Source organism: Venustampulla echinocandica (assembly GCF_003357145.1).
Source record: "Venustampulla echinocandica strain BP 5553 chromosome Unknown scaffold_2, whole genome shotgun sequence".
NCBI lineage: Eukaryota > Fungi > Ascomycota > Leotiomycetes > Helotiales > Pleuroascaceae > Venustampulla > Venustampulla echinocandica.
Genome location: NW_022474207.1, coordinates 865313 through 885155, shown reverse-complemented (window position 1 = coordinate 885155; position 19843 = coordinate 865313). Strand labels below are relative to the sequence as shown.

The following is a 19843-nucleotide window of genomic DNA, read 5'->3' as shown; positions in this document are numbered from 1 at the left end:
AGGAAAGCAATATAGCTGCCTGAGCTCAAAGCTGCATGTTTGTGTCCCCTAGAGAAACAGATGCCGGCGCACACACCATCAACCTCAGATAGTCCCCGGATGGAACCCAGTTACCACCTGGCACCTCGGCCTGACCCCAACCCACCTCGTCAGGTCCCCGGGTTATGAAAGCAGTGCGTCATGTTTTTGGCCCCAAGTCAGAGCGAGAGGAATACCATTGGAAGTGATTACGAAGAGTTGGAGTCTCGGCCATGCCTAATAATTTAAACGCCGTAGGGCTGCCCAAGCGAGGTCGGCGAGAGGTCGGCGAGTGCGGGTTCAACGGCTTGTCGGAGCTGGATTTTAACTTCAGCCCAATGCAACCCTCAACGCCACTGCGCCTCATGTCATCAATAAATACGAAGTAAACCAACTCAATTCCAACAGGTCAAAACATCGGTTTCTCAACTAGGGAACGAACACTTGTGTTCTAATTCCAGTCGGCATATTTGACCGCTGCCCGCTCCGCATGCGCTAGAGTAACGTGCCACTCGTCCCATCAGCTCTTGATATTCCGGGTGCGACGACCTGGAACTCTAGAAGGAGCTGTCCTACCCAGACCCCTCCAAAATAATAGTCACTTTCGGTCCCATAGTATGTTACATAGCGCCGGCAGGCCAGCAGCCACCCGTTTTCCCGTGCTACCTTGCTGTGATGGTTAAGAAGACGTTGGGGGTAGAGGAATGGCAAGTCGAGCCTTGCTCGAGATATCAGTCAAGCCCATGGTCCTAACAATGCTGGAAATATGGAAATATGAGATGGGAGCCTAGAATGCGAATCCGTATGGGTGAGAATAGCTGTCGGGATGAAGGTTGTGCTGTATATCCAAAAGTATCAACCTCATTGGTGCTAAGAGTTTCAAAATAACGCAGTGATACTACGCCTCGCAGTCAGAATGCACCCTTAATTATGCAATCTCACCAAAGTTTTCTCCCACCTCCCCCAAACGGAAACCCCCCAGTGGACCTTAGATCCTAGCCCATTTCAGCCTAAGCTTTATCTCGCTCAAGGAGTTGTTAAACGTAAGTATTCTCTTGAATCTCGATTGAAAAAAGTGTCACATTTTCTGGTTATAAGCCAGTCAAGGATGCTCGACGAGCTCCTCCGCATTCTGTTCGTCTTCTAGAAATTATGGAGGAATCAGCCTCACGAAATCAAGGAACAATTGGTTATCTTCCCCTTCTAAAGAGAGGACCGACTTCTTTAGGCCGATAGCGTCGGAATTGAATATGTGTGGATAAACCTGCATAAAATTGAAGGGCGAGTATTTTCTGCCGCTCGTAGTGTGATTTATTAGCCTTGAGGATGCTCACACTCGGCTCAAATAAAGGTCCTCCGTGGTACTCGCGAGTGGTTGACCAAAGTTTGCCTTCTTAAATTGTAAAAGGAGGGCCCAACAATGCATTTGACCTCACTCAACTGTTTCTCTTGATTAAGGAGATGTTCCGGGGAAGGCGCCTAGTAAGGCAATCATATCCGTATGATGCGCTCGCTCGCCCATCATCTTGACCAAGAAGAATATTCAACCTTCTAAAATTCGCTGCCTTCGAACAGGATCCAGATCTATGACATCGCATTAGTAAAATCCCTAGATAGGTGACAGGCTCCAATACGCACCATTGTACCAAAGTTCCAAATATCAACTACAGGCTAGCACTCACCTGTGTGAATGACTTGGCAAGCCTTAAGGCCACAACAAGCGCACCTTCACGTACATAGGTACAGTATAGTATGCCTTAAGAGAACCGCGGAGTTTGACGCTCCTGACAATTTTGAATACCCCCGGAATACTCCCTTATTAGCTCATATAATAGGCGGCATGTGTGTGTGCCATCCAATCCCGTAACTTCAAACTTACCACATTGCCCTGAAATGGAAAGCCCGAGAGATGGGCTCATCTCAAGGCGCCGACAGATACTGAGCTCATGTCCTACGGCATCGTTGTCGCTGCAATGAAAGAGAACGGGACGATAAAGAGTTTGGCTGTCGACATAATGAATCTACATAAATAGAGGTTGTAGTACCTATAGGTACAGTACATCCGTCGTAGTTGGGTTTCATGTGAGTGGCGGAATTGTACTTTCTGGCCTGAGGCTGCCAACCCGTATCCTTTGCCAACCTCGCCAACCACGTTTCAGAGCCCATCTTGCTTATTATTCAATCTCAACAGGCAAACGGCCCCTAAAGAAATCCCTAGCGGGTGCGGACATAGTACCCCGAAGGTGTCCAGCCAGCGGCAATATCAAAAACATAATATCAAACGCCCGGGTTTCCGGGGACCTCGCTTGCCAACACAACTTGGTATCATTTGTTGTCATCTGCAGGGTGGTACACGACGCCCACACTTTGCCTCAATCCAACTCCAAAACCCACGTTAACATCAGGTCATCATGTCTTGGTCGGCGAGCTCTACGAGCCCCTCCACCATGCGGAGCGCTGCCTCCAATTCAACCGTCTCCATGGAGTCCTCCAGCCCTCTACAGACACCCTCCTCCGCTACGCGTTCCCCGAGCTCAGACCAACCGCCCGGCACTCGAGACGAGAGACAGCTCTCGATATCCTCCTCAGAACAGAATAAGGATAAGGATAAGGAACGCATGACCGTGCCGTCGGCATGCGTACAATGCCGTTCCAAACATCTGAAGTGTGATGGCCTGAGTCCCTGCACCCGCTGCTCTTCCAACGGCCTGGAATGCGTTTTCGTGAGGAGCCGACGCGGCTTCAAGGGGCCGCGAAAGAACGGAGCCCAGAAAGCTGCTGGCTCTGCGGCGACATGTCCACTTGTTAATCCAAACGCCCCAAGAGGCCCGCACGTTCCAAGTGGTCTAGCTACACCTCCAGACCAACGTCTGCAGACCCTCCCTCGCCCTATCGATCTCCCGATCTTCGAGGTCAATCAAGACCTGGCGTCTAAGCCCCTTCCGTCCGGATTGGACCTGAGAGAGAGATGTATCGAGGCTTTCTTCTACCACTTCCATCCCGCACATCCCTTTGTCCTTCCTCGGGCCCAATTCATGGCCTTGAGGAAGGAGAAGCCACTTGACCATCTCCTGGCAGCAATGCGATATGTCGGTTCGTTTTATACTTCAGGCGCACCAACTACGGCCCTTGGCCTTGAGGCAGAACGTTCTATATACCAAGCGGACTGTCCCCGGGACGGCTATAGGGTCCAGGCAATGTTGATCCTTGCAATTGGTCTTGATGGTTACACTTACCAAGAAAAGGCTTTGCAGATCCTAGTAGATGCTCAGGATCTTGCCTTGGAACTCGGGATGAACAAGCGTGAATTCGCGCTTTTGAGCAACAGTGGCTCGGACGTTCTTGAGGAGAGCTGGCGCCGAACATGGTGGGAGTTATATATAGTCGATGGAATGATTGCGGGGGTTCACCAGAAAAGCTCGTTTCGGCTTAAAGACATGCCGGCCGACGTTCTCCTACCTTGCGAGGAGAGGGAATATGCATCCGGGGTACGAAGTACCTTCTCTCTTGAGTGTTGCCATACTGACTGCCGTAGTTTATCCCGCAAGGACACTCATTGGAGGACTTCGATGACGAGTCCTTCGATGGCCGGGATTTCAGCTATTCCAGTTTTACTTACAGAATAGCCGCACTTCGAAATCTCGGCAGAGTTCTTGCATCCCGGCAGGTGACACTGCCTGACGCAGCTGCTGTTCTGAGAATTGATGCTTACCTTGTAAACTGGAGGCTACATCTGCCCGTCACCAAGAAGGAATGCATCAGTAGCGACGGCCAGCTCGACGAGATGTTATTCCAGGCACACATGATTACAGAAGCGTTAGTATAATCCTTTTCCGCACGAGTACTAGTTCTAATCCCGAAGCAGGACCACCGTTCTCCTCCACCGGGAACATTCAGAGTTGGACTCTAGTATAGCCAAGGATGTCACTTCTTGTGCTCCGCATAAGCAAATCGTACCAGGCGAAACGTACAATATCCACGCTGCCAAAACCGTCCAGGCAGCCCAAGATATCTCCAAACTCATCACCATCCCGGTTCCCCTAGTTCGGCACACCCATTTCTTTACTTGCGTTGTTACACTCGGCTCCATTGTGCATCTTTCCTGCTGGTCTGCCCTCATGTCATTCATACAGGACGATGATCTCAAGCAACAATTGCGTCTCAACATAGGGGCATTGAAAACTTTGTGGCAAGTCTGGCCTTCTGCTGGGAAGGCATTTGGCCAAGTTAAGGGCGTTGCACAAGAGATCTTCGCTGCGAAGAAACACGCTGCTGAGGTAGGGTACTGGTCCAATATTTCGTCTCAAGATGAGGTGATGAGGAGCATGGTTGAAGATCAAAATATTATGGATGAATTGCAATTGCTATCATAGGATTGAGGGCATTTAGGATGGTAGGGACAATTTTGGGTTATGAAATGGGAGTTGGTTCTGGGTTACAAATCTTGTGTATAAGCTGAACCGGGGGAAAGGACGGTCTACATTTATATCGCCATAATTAACGCTCTTACGAATCATAAAATAACATATGGGATACTTACGATGATGTTTTCGAGTTCTATTTCGATTTATTATTATTTCGTTCTGCGTGAGTGACTCTGATGTTGGTGGTGTTGTCGTCACGTGTAACATGCCCCGCTGTTCAATCTGCGATGGAACGCGACTTCACCGGAGCATATCCAGGCGCGTCGCTCATTTGATTATCAGGGCCACCCGCTCTCAAGTCTTTACCCAGCTATTTGCCGATCCCTTCGATAGACCTTTCACTCTAAGCTCCCCCTCCAATTCCCATCAGTATGGACCCCACAGACACCACCACAGCCCTCCGTTCCTCAACCCCAAGCGAAGATCTCACCCCACTAGAACAAGATGTTTTGGACGAGTACGAACGACTATCCGAGAACATGAAGAGGGTATATTCCCCATGTGTATATCTCTTTAATATCTTACCCTAGTGACAAAGTCAAGAATGATAACTAATATGAAAGCGTAGTTGGCAGCTCTGCTAGACAACATGGCGGGCAGACCTACAGCTGAGGTCTTAGACGGTCTGAGACAATTGGAACGCAAGACGAGTTTGGTATTCACATTGTTGAAGGCCAGTGTTTATAGTATCGTGTTGCAGCAGGAGATTTATTCTGGGGACCAGGGAGGAGATGGTGCGGAGGGCGAACGGTGAGCGGTGAGCGATACGACATGGACATCGAGCTAGCTACGAAGTACTTGAACAGCTGGACGACAAATGGACGGGAGCGATATATGGTTTTGGAGAGCGCTGGGTCGGCTAGCAAAGAAGGCAGAGAGATGGTGGAATGAACTACGGCTTTGCAGATACGGGATGGGAAAGGGCATACCACGGCGTTTGGAGGATTAAGATACCCAACCTACACCAAATATGGAGGGGGCAGCGATTGATTGTCAGGAAATACTTTGGCTATGCTTCATGTTATGATACGCCCATCTATGCAACGGCCACGGGTACTAGTACAAGTACATCTGAGAGCTTCGAAAGATATATATACAAGATTATACACGGCCTCCATAATATACCTTCCGTACATCAACCAACTTCTTCCCCATCCCCCGCGCGACCTCGTCCGGAATCCGTTGCTTCATGAGCGCCTGGTATGTGGCTTTTACCGTATTCATCTTGTTTCGGGATCGTGGAACCTTTGCGGACAGGTCTTGGATTCCTGCAGCTCTCGCCATTTCAAAGATAAGGTGCTGGCAGCGTAAGCCGAATCCTAGAATAATATTAGCTCCTATAACATATTTCATACGATAGGTTGGACAAACCTGGTGGTCTGGCCATAAGCGTAACCTCCGCGGCAGATACCTTCCCCTCTACTTCCCCAAAGATAGTGCGCTCCTCATATCGCGGTATTGGCTGCATGTTCTTGATAGCTTGGATCCGGGCGTTGACCTGCGTGTCCTCGGGTTCCTGGCCCTTCGCCTCACCAAGCCCTAATCTTCCATTCCCATTTCCAGCAATTGCGAGACAGTACTGGCTTTGGATCTTGCCCAATCGGGTTTGATTCACAACACGATGTCGGACCAGGACCTTAACCTGATAGCTTCGGATCTGATCCAAAGTGAGGCCAGTTTGTTTCCGAAGGCGATCAAATACTCCATCTGGATCTCTCTCGTCTTCTTCGGCATCTTTCTCCTTGCTCGATTCGGAATCATCCATAGCAGCCTCGAAGTCCATGCGAACGCCTGGCGCAAGCGCGCTTTCGCTCACGACGGGCCCATTACTCCCTATAAACTCTGGAGTTTCGTCTATTGCTCGGAACATGTCAATCCGATTTGGGCGGACCGTACTGCGACTTGCCTCATCTTCGAAATTAAAATCAGGTGCTGTCGGGTGTTCTTTCATGATCTTCATGTCATATTTGCGCATCTCATCCACCATCTCCTTCTCGGTCATCAGCCTCATATTGGGATCTACCGGTGCCTCCGATCTAGGCTTCCTGTCTATGGACGGCCGGATGACACTGAAATCGTCAAGGTATGGCAGACTCCCCCAATCCGTACGTATGACGCCCCGTTCATTCAAGTCCTGGGGATCGATTGCCTGTTCTCCAGCTTCGATGGCACGAATTTGCTCCGGCGTGTACCTCTTAGCAAGGGCCTCCTTCGTCTCTTGATCATAAGGCTTGAACAGCTCTCGAGACTGCTTTTGGGATGTGATGAGGCCCATATCGGAGGCTTTAATATTGGGATGCTTCGGTCTTCGTCTTTCGCAGAGACTAGGGGAGGTGTGGAAGGTGCGGCATCGTACTCGTGGCCGCAGAGTTGGTATGGACGGGCCGGAGAGCAGACATCGTGCTGGCCGTGAGACACTCATCCCTCCTGGAGTATAGGATCTTCCAGCACCAGCTCAATGGCGCAGTGTTAGTGTTGCTGCTGATTTTGCTCAGGTACGCGACACAGAGCAGACAAATGACTTTTTGAGATCCAATGGAACGACGATGCATGTAGTCACGTGAAGCTTTTCGGCTCAGCCCGTAAGTCTAGCCAGAAGCAGAATAGCCTGACGACTACATAGGTACGCGAAGCACTTCCAAACAAACCCCAACCTCTGGCAACCTCTGGCACCATTGTTACCTCAAAGTATAAATCTGGAGAGTCCAACCTTTTGTATCTATATACATAACGTAGATATATACTCAACCAAGATACAGGCCAGGCGCCCAATTCCCCACGAATATTTCAAGATCAATCCCTAGAATCGCGAGAAACTTATATCAAAGAAAAACAAAGCATGTCATCATTCATATAGATTCTCTCTTTAATACATATTTTTCATAAATATAATGTCTCTTTTTACTCTAGTGGCTAAAATATATGGTCTTATCCCTTAAGCATCTTTCCTAGTAATTCGTTTATGAATCAGACGTTATCATTTTCTCTCTTTTTAAAATATTCATAAAACCACGTCGAGATGGCGACGCAACAATTGTCATATTGCGATATTGGATTGCTACTAGAATCGTAACAGCCGGTGCTAGCTAAACAATTACTTACATGTTTATTTAAAATACAGGGAGATCAACCGTGACAACAATTTGTATACCACCATCTCTTGGTGTTTTATAGAGAGTATACGAACGGTAAAGTTGAATACGTCGGTCTTTGTACAACACGTGGCTGCAATTTCACAGGGAATCAAGCTATCCCGGGGTCAGCTTCGGCTACAGCAACACCACGGCCATCGCATATCATTCCAAAACTACAATCAAAGATGTCTTCCGATCCCACTTCTGAAGGAGACAGCTCGTCCGGTGTTCTACCATCTGAGCAGCGGCCAGATCGGCCAGATCAGCCAGTGGTCACGGAAGTACAGGAACCTACAATCGATGAAAGTGCACATACAGATGCAGAAAATAACGACAAAGAGAACGACATAGAGGATGAAACTCCTGCCAAACCCCTGGCGCCCAACAAGCCCACGCCGAAAACTCACCCAGGATGGAGTCGCGACCCGGCAAAATTATACGCCTTGTACACACAAACGCTATCAGACGAAGAGCTCTCGGTTTTCAAAGAAAAGGCCGTCTACTGCCCCTGCTGTTTCACCATCAGTAGAGACCTCAGTATTTTCTCTAGCAAACTCCCTCTGAAACCTAACCAAACCCCCATTATACGGTGGTCACTGGATCTCTTAGCGCTCGTGGAAGCAACCGAAGCACGTTGTACCTTTTGTACCTTCATGGCCGTGAAATTCTTTTTCCGCAGCGGGTTGCTCGTCTTCGGGGTCCTGGAGCTGAACAATGATATTGCGTGCTGTGCGGCTGGGGATTTGAGCCAGGTGACTGAGGCTACGGAAAAAGCGATTTCGAAACTGAGAGAGTTTTGTGGGAAGAATCCGGGGGCGGGACTTGGGATGGTCGTTGAGCCGATTGATTACGTGCCGGAGGAGAGGAGGGTTTCGAGGATTAAGATTTCGGCGCAGTCGAGGGAGGTGATAAGTCAGAAGGCAGCGTCAGAGCTTTTGAGGCACTCTACTTCAATTATACTCGAAATTTGCACTACTAAAGGTATGTATTTCCCCTATCTCTACGAGGATATTTCAAGACGATAGCTCTGATATACAACAACCAGATGATCCAGCAGCCCAGTTCATCAAAGGAAGACCTATCAACCCCGACCCTGCTTCTGAAGCAAGTATAAACCAGGCAAAAACATGGATCAACGACTGTCTTCACAACCACTCTGAATGCCCCTCGCCAACCCCCACCCCTCTCCCAAAACGGATCCTTAAAATCTCCCCCGATGCCGAAAATCTTTCTCTCTACACCTCATCCCAAGACAACCCTGCCCCTTATACCGCGCTGTCGTACTGCTGGGGCGAGTCCCAAAGCTTCACAACAACCCTGGCTACCTTCTCTCATGTCACAGCCGGTTTCCAAACCTCTGAACTCCCGCAAACACTTCAAGATGCCGTGATCCTGACGGCCAAACTAGGGTTGGAGTACATATGGATTGACTCCCTCTGTATCATACAAGACTCGCCTGAAGACAAAGCGGATGAAATACCCAAGATGGCAGCATACTACAAGAACGCACACGCAACCATCTGCGCAGCCGGCGGCTCCGCATCCGACGGCTTCCTTCACACGCGTCACGAGTGTGAGAAACACCCTGGTCTGGGCCTCTCCAAGAATCTCCTCAGCATGCCCTACTTCTTCCCCGTTGATGACGAAGATCCCAACAGCAAGGAAGCGGTAGTAGGAACTATGTATTTCTGCGAAGACACCCCGCATTTACTTTCCTGGGAACCGGTGTCAAGAAGATCATGGACGCTGCAGGAGCAGCTGTTGAGCCCAAGGGTGCTGATGTATGGGAGTCGTCTAGTGTGGCAGTGTCATAGCAAGCAAGCTGCGGATGGGGGCGTGGAGGACTGGAGCGGGGATCGGAATGCGAGTGATCATCGGAGGATACAGCTGGCTTTGAGGGATGTTGATACCGAGTCGTCGGACGCAACCCTTATTGTTACCTCTACCAGTTCCGAAAAGGACCCCAACGGTCCCGCAAGTGAAGATATAGATAAGAATCCTCCAACCCAAGGAGCAGCGCCAACAAAAGACAAAGATATCACCTCCCTGCTCCAAATCTGGTACCACTCGCTACGCATGTTCTCCCGCCGCGCCCTCACCTACGCCCCCGACAAGCTTCCCGCCATCGCCGGTCTGGCCACCGAGTTCGCCAACCTCTCTGGAGACACCTACCTCGCCGGACACTGGCGCTCGCAGCTTCTCCGCGAGTTAATGTGGAGTACGTACCCCAACCTCAAACTTTTCAAACCCTCACAATGGCGCGCGCCCACGTGGAGCTGGGCAAGCGTCGATAACGATCTATATTGGGAGTGGATGCCGGATTTGAGGGATGTGAGGATGAGGGGGGTGGCAGAGGTGCTTGATGTAGGTACGGGGTTGAAGTATGAAGGGGAAGATAATGTCTATGGGGAGGTGGAGGAGGAGGGGTGTAGGCTTGTGATTCGGGGACCGGTTTTGAGTATGGATGGCGGAAAGGGGGGAGAGGATGGTTTGAGTAGTTATCTTAGGGGTGTTTATGGTATGCCACCCCCGAGCGGTGTTGGGACGGACTGGCTGCAAGAGAGTATGGGGTTGTTGCCGCAGGATGGGGGGAAGGTCGGTGGGGACTCGGAGTGGGTAGCACCGGTGGGGGCTAAATTGTTGGTGTTGTGGGCGAGGGTCGGGAGGGATGGGGATGAGGAGGACGTTGAAAAGGATGCTGAATCTAACGCCAAACCCGAATCCGAAGACAAGAAAGTGGTAACCGACGACGAGCGAAAAGAAATGGTTAAAAACAAACTAGATAGCTCCAACAGAGCAGTTCTCTCCGGCATAGTAATAGGCAAGACCGACGATGGGAAATACGAGAAAGTAGCTACCTTCACGAAGTTCTCTTTGACCGTCGAAGGGGGGCCTGCCTTGGGGTTTCTGGAGGGCAGTGCGGAGGTTGTGGATATTGTTTAGATTGATCTTGGGAGAGATATAGTTGTTGGCTCTTTAGAAGTACGGGGGTGATATATATTATGATCTTATGTGTAATGAGAAGCTTGTCTTTTTTCTTAAGCTCGTGTACCTAGTCCATGCTACTATTTAGAGTAGTAGAAGGGCTATGATGAAAGGCTAGCTCTAGTAGCATCTCCAGCATCCTCCTCACCCATAAGCATTTAACATCACAAAGCGCATCACTAACTGGTATGAAATAGCCATCAAACTAGTAATATTCTCATTATCTGCATTCTTGAAAAATCTTACAAGTAGTTAAATATCTCTCTGCCCTAAAATAAATAAATGAATAAATAGATTTCCGGCTCCTTAACTCGCTTGCTTGCTTTCACGTCGTATGTGTGATTTGTGGGGGTATCATCAGCTATATATAATTTCACGGCCAAAAATTCAAGCAAATTTCATCCAGGTCATTCATCCATCCATGCCGTAGGTATGTTTTCATAACCAAAAACATCACATTATGCCTCCCCCCCCCTTCTTGACGCACCCTTACTCGTCCCCTCTCCCATCCCCCCTCTCTCGGTCCTTGCTCCACATCTTCTTCACGGCGCCGCTTACTGAGAACCCGCCGAAGAGCCACGCGTCGCTGTGTCGTCCGCACTCCGTGTGCAGATTCCGCCGTGGCTCGTGTGAATGTCTCCTGTTCATGGCCGTTGAGCTCCGTGGCGTCCCCGGGCTCGTTGGGCTCCGTGGGCTGGAATTCCCGCTCTCATGCTTGCTGCTTGGGAGGAAGCGGAGACTCTTGGAGGGGGGTGCGGAGGGGGGTGGTTCGGTGGAGCGCCGCGAGGACGGGTTGCGGCGGTGGCCGGTCACGCTTTGGTAGCTGGTGGATGTGTTTGAGGTTGTGTTTGTGGCGATAGGGGAGGCGGTAGTCGAAGTGGAGGATCTGGGCGAGTCGGCGTACTGGTATTCATATTCATACTGCGACTGATATTGGTACCGGTCAGGGTGCGGATCTGGGGAAGTGGGGTTGCTGGCGGTGCGGTGCGGGTAGGGCGGTGGCAGTGCTGAGCGCTGACGGGTTGGTGATTGGTTGTGTGCGCCGTCCGCAGGTACCGCTCCCGAATAATCGGGAGCAGAGGTCGAGATTGTTAATGGCATGGTTCTGGTTCGTGATGCGTGCGATGCCATCGGTGCGGTGGATGTGGTTGTGGTGGTGGTGGTCGAGGACATGCTCTGTTGGTGATGCGGGGTTTGGATGAGGATGTTGGGTCGACGCAGCAGCACGTACGAGCATATATATACGAAGGCAGCACTGGAGACTCCAAGAGGGCCAGCTGGGGGCCAAGATTCGTCGTTGCGGAGAGCTGAAAAGGGATCGTGCCAATGGGTGCTCACCGCGTCAGCGAACAGCCAAACAGAGTGCTATCTATGGGGCCGTGGATGGAGATCGAGTTGTGGGACGTAGTATCTCCGTTTAGTCCTAGCATATATCTCCAGTCTGGACACAATTCCCATCCCCAGATTCTCCAGGTTTTGCGGTATTAATACTGGCACTGACACATCTGCCCTACTGATGCCTGATGGACAGCCCCAGCGAGTCGGGCAAGTCCGGGGCACGTGGTGTTCGTGTAACGGGAATAATAAAGTGCATTTCGTGCTCTTTCGTGTGGTTTCGTGTGTGTCGGGAGTCCTCCCTATAGGGCTGACTGCTGCGTGAACCAACATCCCGCGTTGATTCGCTGGGGGATCCGGAAACACGGCGCCCAAGTTCTGGGTTGTATTATGGTGCATCCCTCGCATTCGCTGCCCCTTACTCCGTAGGCTCCCTCCCCCCTCTCCCCCTAAGGGATCGTCGCCCTCAGGCAACGAAGGATTGCGGCTCATGGAAGGTCGATGGAAGGGGCAGATGACACCCGTGACAGGTCCCGCAACGTCAGCAGCGTCATGGAAGCATTGGCAGACTCCCCCTTATCCGCTATTATAGCTCAATAGTGCGGCATTTATGGGCCTTGGATAAGGCTAACGCTGCCCAACGGCTACGCGGCTAGGTCAGGTGATGGGCGCCAGCCTCGTCGTCTTAGGTAAGGGGCGCCCCCCGTTGCTGGATTGCGGTTGGCTTCTTCTCCGCGGCTTTAATGCCGTGTGGCCCATGGAGATACGGTAACACCGCCAAGCTGCAGGAACAGCTTCATGTGCGCAGTACGCAGTATTGAGGTATATATCAAAGGGGTGCCCAGTGTTCTTGGCGCCTGGTATCGTCGTAGTATTATTGTTTATTGTTCATCATCCTTGGTTTGGGGAAGCGCAGCGCAGATTTGCAGCATAGCACAGCACAGCACCGCACACAGTTTACATTATATCCCTCGTTTTCTAATCTCAAGACCAAATAAGCATAGTAAGCAGGGAGCAGAAAGAGATGGATTCCCCCAAATATGTCAACTTTGACATTTCCGAGGTGGCTTATAAAGTCGTGAATAAGACTAATATCTCGGCGTTTGTCTTGGTGCCCAAGGGCATCTCCGAGGGCAAATATCCCATTATCGCCAAGTTCCATGGCGGTTTCTTCGTAGGTTTACTCCCCCCCAAAAATAAGACCTGCGCGAGTCTCTCATACTAATAAAACACCAGGTGACTGGCGCAAGTTTATACCCAGACTGGTTCCCCGATTGGGCATTAGACTACGCCTTTAAACAATCAGCCATAATAGTCTGCGCCGATTACCGTCTAATACCCGAATCCACCGGCCTCGATATCCTGGAAGACTTAAAAGATTTCTGGGCATGGGCGCGAGGCGGCGGGCTGGAGAGGCACTTATCCCAGGTCAAAGCTGGTATTAATGCAGATCTGACAAAGGTCATCGCATACGGCGAAAGCGCGGGCGGAAGCCTTGCCATCCAGTCCGGGTTTATCCTACCTCATGGATTCATAAAGGCAATCATAGCAACCTATCCCTTCATCGACATTGGCAGAAAGCGGACGGTGTCAATCATGGGAGCTCCCACAATACCGCCCGTTGTCCTGGACGGGTTTTTGGCGGCCATTGAGCCGGGGAAGATAGTGACATCTGCGAATCCACCGGAGAGGATGCCGATTGTGTTATCGATAGCTCAACAGGATCGGTTTGCTGAATTCTATGGGGCAGATGAGAAGTTGGCCCTGCGGAAGGTTTTGGAGACCGTGGATGATATGCCGCATCTGTTGATTATACATGGAAAGGAAGATTCGGCGGTGCCGGTGGAGGGGAGCGTCGAGTTCGCAGATGCTGTGAGGGGGAAGTTTGGGGCAGGGAAGATTGATCTCCGTGTGGAGCCCGGCGAGCATGGTTTCGATGGGAGTGCCACTTTGGAGATGCCGTGGTTGAAGGATGGCCTAAGTAGGGTGACAGAACTGTGGTTGAATTAGATAAACGGGGGGGGGCAACCTTAAACGCTACCGAGTGGTAGAAGGGAAGCTGGATAGAGGAATTTGAACGTAACTTACTAGAAGACGACCCAACTGGATTGACGTATGCATAGTTACGTAGTGCCAAGTGCTTTGTGGTGTTTTGTTTGCTTTGCTGCCTGTGCCCGTTGGCCTAGGGCCGCCCCACAAATCTCCCACCCCTCCCTCCCACTGCCGCCTGATCGGTGGTTGGTCTCTATGAGTTCGGAAAACCATCCTCCCATACTCGACTATTTGCTAACTGATTGTGTTACGGCACTCGGTAATCTGGTTGACCTCAGACAATGCAAAAACTGAAATTGCTCGAACTTTTCGCAAACAGAAGTTCTCTGAACCGGATAAGTATGGAAGTACCTAGAAATACCTCCTAGCCGAGTCCTACTCTGAAAAGATGACATTTGAGCACGACAACTTAAGCAACTCAGATATCGTTCAACATTGCCTCGATCCGAATCGCGAAATTGTTGGCGGAGCCCTCTATGGGAATCTTGTAGTAAAACTGTCAGAGGAAGTAGTCGTCAAATTTGGCCGGGGCGTTTCAGCTGAGGAGGCCGACAACCAAAGAAAGGCATTCGAGCTACTCGATAGCAGCATCGTTCGCGTACCACAGTTATATCGCTATTTCACTTGGTCTGAGAACGACGCATTGCCCCCAAATGGATTTCTGGTTATGGAATTTGTCCACGGACAGGTCTTTGAATCAGCGCATAGTCGCCAGATAAACCAGATCGTAAAGATCCTGTCATACTTTTCAACTATACAGAGCCAGCGCCCTGGCCCACTGCAAACGGGTGTGTCGCGCGGGCTACTTTGGGAAGAAAATGGGGAGCCAGCCTTCAAAACCGTTAAACAAATGGAGCGCTGGTTGAACTTCAGGCTACCAGACGTCGAGTCCAAACTAGCCCTCGAAGAGTTTCCCTTAGTCTTGTGTCATCTGGATCTTGCTCCGCGAAACATTATCTGGTTGGAGGATGGCTCGGTGTGTCTCGTGGACTGGGCTTCGGCGGGCTTTTACCCAAGGTTCTTCGAAGTCTGCCTCCTGAAAGTTATGCAGCACAGTCATGGGGACTATGAGCTAACTTTGATGGAGCGGATGGAGAAGCTGACGGAAGATGAGGAGGCTCAGATGTTGCTTTTAGCTCGATCATTTTACCATGGTATCAGGTACTCCTTTGTAAGTTTCGTTTATCTGCCTGCAATCTTTGTCGCTGATAACAATGATTCAAGCGTTCAATTCAGGAGTGTCTTTCGTGACACGTGAGGATATATTAATTGGATATAGTTTGCAGTTAGGATGCAGTTTATATTTGAGTCTCTTAGATAGATAGTACATAAAAAAAAAGGCGATATTCTGGATTAGGATTAGGGGGAGGCGTTAGATAAGAGTTGCAGTGTGCGATTAGCGGTGGCGGGACACGGAAAAGTCTTCTCCCGAGGTCTACGGATGTCGAGGTCCCACGTGATACCAGGTATGTGGGAATCTGAAACACCACTGCTAGGACATCCCTCCTGGGTTCTCACCGCGAATCCCCTAACTCACGATCAATTCCTTGCCCACCTGCCTATTATCGTTGTGCATCCCTCAAGGAAGGAGTCTCCTGGACAACACGGGATTTGCCGGGTCGTGGTAGATTACTGTGATAAGATTGCCTGGATGCTGCACTTCTAGAGGACCAGGGCATTCCGATACCGATACCTGGACCGATATTATACGAGGAGTACCGGCGGCCGTACGGAAGTTTGGCATGTGAAGGGTCTACTACCATGGAAGCAGGTACGTACCTTGCCTAGGGACCGATACTCTGTTTTTCTGCCTCTCGTTCTGCCTGTCTCTGCGTCATTTCTGCGGCTGCACTACCAAAGTATTAGTACTTTGCTTCTCTGCGCGCCTGCCTCTGCCTCTGTCGGCCCAAGGCTCCTTCGGCTCGGCTGACGGGTGGCCAAGCAAAGTATCGGGTTAACAAGTCAACAATCAACAGGAATATGTGGGGCGATCAGAGTCGCATCCGGCCATAGCCAGATCCAGGTGCAGGTGCAGGTGCAGGTGCCAGAGCCAGCGCCACAGCCACAGCCATTATCGAGATCGTTGATGGTCAGCATACTGTGCAGTACTGCGCTGCGCTGCAAAGATAACCGGGCGCCCTTTATCGTCGTTATCGACAAACAAGACCCCTCATCCAGACCCCCCGGAGGAGCCGCAGTCATAGATGCCTAACCTGAAATGTCGCTGGTATCTTTCTCGATGGCTTGTATGTTCTATATATGTTCTATATATGTTCTACATATGTTCTATATATGTTCTGTATATGTTCTGTATATGTTCCTGCCTGCCTGGCCCTGCGACGGGGGCTAAATGCAACGTGCTGCAGGCGGCCCAGTGAGTACGTGCTTGCTGCCAGATCTGTCAGTTGCGGCGACTGTGAGTGAGTGAGCCTGATAAGGAGGTACATGGAAGGTACATGTATGGCTTCGCCGGATTGGCGGGCAACGACGTCCCTTCATTGTCGTCGTCGTCGTCGTCGTCTTCACCTTCGCCGTCTTCTTCTCGTTGTCCTTATCCCGATCCCTCTTCTCTCGCTGTCTCCTTCCCATTACCGCGTGTAGCTGTAGTTCCCCAGGGACTAGGTACATGCACAGTACTTACACAACTTCCCTGGTGTCTGTCGTGCTCGCATGCACCACCGGGTTCGGGTCCCCCACAACGCTGCCTCGTCTGGCCTCTGGCATGGCTGGACTCTGGCCGATGACGATAATTGTGTAATAGAGCAGCGAGCACCGCCATGCCCACCAGCACATTCCGCATCTCCCCGATGCTGCTCCCTCGGAGCCCCGTGTTGTTTTCGGCCGGCTGCTTCAGGCGGCCTCGATCGCCAGCTCCTGGGCCGGGAGCTGCCGCTGATTCGCCCATCCGCAGGTTCGCAGGCTCTGCCACCGCGTTCCCTCGTCCACGGCCATTGTTGACTTCCTCGGCCTGCCTCCTTCTGACGAATCAGCGTGCGGCAATGGGGGCGAATCTCTCCACTCCAGCCGCTAGAGCTCTTACAGCCCCTAGCAGCGCTAGCCTCCTCCGTCCCCTTCCCCCTTCTCCACCATCCAAATCCCGTATCCAGCTCCAGACTTCCCAAACGAACCAGCATCATCAGCGCCACCGCCAGAACCGCAATCCCATCTACGTTTACACCCGAAACCTCAGCTCTACAGCCGACATGGCTCCTCCTTTAAATAACGCGGCTGACCCCGTCGAGAGATCTTCATCTCCTTATCCCGACCCTCGCCAGATCGGCCCCAAATCCAAGATTCTTGCTGCTCGAACCTCCAACTACCACTCCACCTCGCTCAGAAACATGGTCACCATCAATACCGTCAACAAGACCGCCCTCCACCCCGGTGGGGTCCAGTACGTTCCCCCCCGTGAAGCCTGTCTAGATGTATAGATGATCGAGGCCAGGGCTACCAAGTGGTGCTCGACCGAAAGTAAAAAAGGGAGAGCAGTCTGCTAACTCGTCTCGCAGGCCGGTCCGGGAGCATACCGAGCTCGAAGAGGAGCTTCATCAGACGGCAGACATCGATTATGACCGTGTAGCCATTGTAAGCCAGCCAGAGCCCACTCGTCCCATTCCCATATCTCCCGTGGCCGCTGCTAACGTCTTATCTCGGACAGGTCCCCAATCCAAGTGTCGCTGCCCTCTACGAAGATGCCCTCGTCTACGAAACTGGCTCTGCTATTACCTCAACTGGTGCCCTCACAGCATACTCCGGGGCGAAGACCGGTCGATCACCTTTAGATAAACGTATCGTCAAGGAGCCCAGCTCAGAAAACGAGATCTGGTGGGGGTATGTGCCGATATCTTGATCCCTTCAGTTCCATTTCAGAAGCTGACATCGATCTAGACCCGTTAACAAGCCAATGACACCTGAGGTAAGCTCGAATGGTTTTTCCGTTTGTTCCATATCCTACAACTACGAGGACATCCGTTTGTAGCAGGGATTAATTTTTCCCACATTCCACGCACGAGAGCAAGTAGCACTTGGTTCAACATCTGTTTGCGGCATTGCATTTCCGTCCATTTTCCTCTCTCCCCCGACAACGAAAATCCCCCTCCTACCCGCGGCTATGTCTCTTTCCCATTCCCTTTCTCCTCATGTGGCCTACGTCACACTAGGAAGTTCAGTTCATCTCATCACCAGCCAATAACCCCGCAATTTTGCCCTCGGCGTTCGCTTGACGCACTATTATGTCATTGTCTCGGCACTGCAGCCCTTCCCCACATCACGTGTCGGCATACCTCGGCTTAGCCCCAGCCAGTCGGGGACCACCATCGAGTCATGTTATTACTTCGCCATGAATATTGAATGCTGACTGTTTCCCGTCCAGGTCTGGAGAATCAACCGCGAACGTGCGATCGATTACCTGAACACGCGGAATCGCATCTACGTCGTCGACGGCTTCGCAGGATGGGACGAGAAATACCGCATCAAGGTCCGGGTCGTGTGTGCCCGCGCCTACCACGCGCTCTTCATGCGCAACATGCTTATCCGCCCTAATCGAAGTGAGCTGGAGCATTTCCACCCCGACTACACCATTTACAATGCCGGCTCCTTCCCTGCAAACAGATACACAGAGGGCATGACCTCGGGAACCTCGGTTGCCATCAACTTTGCTGAGAAGGAGATGGTGATTCTTGGAACCGAGTACGCTGGCGAGATGAAGAAGGGCGTCTTCACCGTTCTCTTCTACGAGATGCCCGTGAAGCACAACGTCCTCACGCTGCACTCCTCCGCCAACGAGGGCAAGAACGGCGATGTGACTGTCTTCTTCGGCCTGTCTGGCACTGGCAAGACCACACTGTCAGCTGACCCTAACCGCGCCTTGATTGGTGACGACGAGCACTGCTGGACTGAGCGCGGCGTCTTCAACATCGAAGGCGGCTGCTACGCAAAGTGCCTCGGGCTATCCGCCGAGAAGGAACCCGATATTTTCAACGCCATCAAGTTCGGCTCCGTCCTCGAAAACGTGGTGTTCAACGTAGAAACCCGTGATGTAGACTTCGACGACGCGACGCTCACCGAGAACACTCGCTGCGCGTATCCCATTGAATATATTCAGAACGCCAAGATTCCCTGCATCTCAGAAAACCACCCAACCAACATCATTCTCCTCACCTGCGATGCCCGTGGTGTCCTCCCACCCATCTCCAAGCTTAACTCTGCCCAGACGATGTTCCATTTCATTTCGGGCTACACCTCGAAGATGGCCGGTACCGAAGATGGTGTCACAGAACCACAAGCTACCTTCTCATCGTGCTTCGCACAACCTTTCTTGGCTCTGCATCCTATGCGCTACGCCAAGATGTTGGCTGAGAAGATTGAGCAACACAAGGCCAATGCTTGGTTGTTGAACACTGGATGGGTTGGTGCTGGTGCCTCCACCGGCGGCAAGCGTTGCCCGTAAGTTCTCCTTTATTTGCAAGTCACAAACTTTACTAACAATAAATAGGCTGAAATACACACGTGCCATTCTAGATGGCATCCACTCGGGAGAGCTTGCGAAGGTCGAGTATGAAAACTACGAGACATTCAACCTTGCTGTGCCCAAGACCTGCCCTGGCGTCCCATCAGAACTGCTGAACCCAAGGAACGCGTGGACCGCCGGAAATGATAGCTTTAGACAAGAGGTGACGAAACTCGGAGGCTTGTTTGTGGAGAACTTCAAGAAGTACGCGGACGAGGCGACGGCAGACGTCATCAAGGCCGGCCCAGAAATCAATGTTGGCCCAGAAATCAAGGACGTCCCAGAAACCAATGCTAGCCCAGAAATCAAGGCCGCCCCAGAGACCAATGGTGGCCCAGAAATCAAGGCCGCCCCAGAGACCAATGGTGGCCCAGAAATCAAGGCCG

The 19843-nt window shown here is 51.4% G+C and overlaps 8 protein-coding genes across 8 annotated transcripts in view; 6 read left to right on the top strand and 2 right to left on the bottom strand.

Annotated features, from left to right (window-relative positions):
- Window positions 1-2429: 2429 nt before the first annotated feature.
- Window positions 2430-4391, top strand: BP5553_04645 (Zn2 DNA-binding protein; the record flags this gene model as incomplete). The annotated part of the gene is made up of 3 exons (XM_032013268.1): window positions 2430-3506; window positions 3554-3834; window positions 3884-4391. 3 exons carry the CDS (start codon window positions 2430-2432, stop codon window positions 4389-4391), a joined length of 1866 nt encoding a protein of 621 aa, XP_031869868.1.
- A 422-nt stretch (window positions 4392-4813) lies between these two features.
- BP5553_04644 (Uncharacterized protein) lies at window positions 4814-5196 on the top strand (the record flags this gene model as incomplete). The annotated part of the gene is made up of 2 exons (XM_032013267.1): window positions 4814-4930; window positions 5011-5196. 2 exons carry the CDS (start codon window positions 4814-4816, stop codon window positions 5194-5196), a joined length of 303 nt encoding a protein of 100 aa, XP_031869867.1.
- Window positions 5197-5543: 347 nt separating this feature from the next.
- Window positions 5544-6717, bottom strand: BP5553_04643 (Ribosomal protein S5 2-like protein; the record flags this gene model as incomplete). Its single annotated transcript, XM_032013266.1, has 2 exons — window positions 5544-5761; window positions 5814-6717. 2 exons carry the CDS (start codon window positions 6715-6717, stop codon window positions 5544-5546), a joined length of 1122 nt encoding a protein of 373 aa, XP_031869866.1.
- A 1044-nt stretch (window positions 6718-7761) lies between these two features.
- BP5553_04642 (uncharacterized protein) lies at window positions 7762-10519 on the top strand (the record flags this gene model as incomplete). The annotated part of the gene is made up of 2 exons (XM_032013265.1): window positions 7762-8557; window positions 8622-10519. The coding sequence occupies 2 exons, from the start codon at window positions 7762-7764 to the stop codon at window positions 10517-10519; spliced, it is 2694 nt and encodes an 897-aa protein (XP_031869865.1).
- A 531-nt stretch (window positions 10520-11050) lies between these two features.
- BP5553_04641 (uncharacterized protein) lies at window positions 11051-11734 on the bottom strand (the record flags this gene model as incomplete). Its single annotated transcript, XM_032013264.1, has 1 exon — window positions 11051-11734. One exon carries the CDS (start codon window positions 11732-11734, stop codon window positions 11051-11053), a length of 684 nt encoding a protein of 227 aa, XP_031869864.1.
- A 1186-nt stretch (window positions 11735-12920) lies between these two features.
- On the top strand, window positions 12921-13906 carry BP5553_04640 (Uncharacterized protein; the record flags this gene model as incomplete). The annotated part of the gene is made up of 2 exons (XM_032013263.1): window positions 12921-13070; window positions 13133-13906. 2 exons carry the CDS (start codon window positions 12921-12923, stop codon window positions 13904-13906), a joined length of 924 nt encoding a protein of 307 aa, XP_031869863.1.
- Window positions 13907-14336: 430 nt separating this feature from the next.
- On the top strand, window positions 14337-15206 carry BP5553_04639 (uncharacterized protein; the record flags this gene model as incomplete). Its single annotated transcript, XM_032013262.1, has 1 exon — window positions 14337-15206. The coding sequence occupies one exon, from the start codon at window positions 14337-14339 to the stop codon at window positions 15204-15206; it is 870 nt and encodes a 289-aa protein (XP_031869862.1).
- Window positions 15207-16725: 1519 nt separating this feature from the next.
- Window positions 16726-19843, top strand: part of BP5553_04638 (putative phosphoenolpyruvate carboxykinase) — a gene marked incomplete at both ends in the record, with an annotated part of 3310 nt that continues 192 nt past the window's right edge. The window contains 6 exons of the mRNA XM_032013261.1: window positions 16726-17342; window positions 17458-17533; window positions 17607-17779; window positions 17837-17864; window positions 18321-19393; window positions 19443-19822. Coding sequence (XP_031869861.1) covers window positions 16726-17342; window positions 17458-17533; window positions 17607-17779; window positions 17837-17864; window positions 18321-19393; window positions 19443-19822 — 2347 coding nt within the window. The remainder of the gene's footprint in view (window positions 17343-17457; window positions 17534-17606; window positions 17780-17836; window positions 17865-18320; window positions 19394-19442; window positions 19823-19843) is intronic.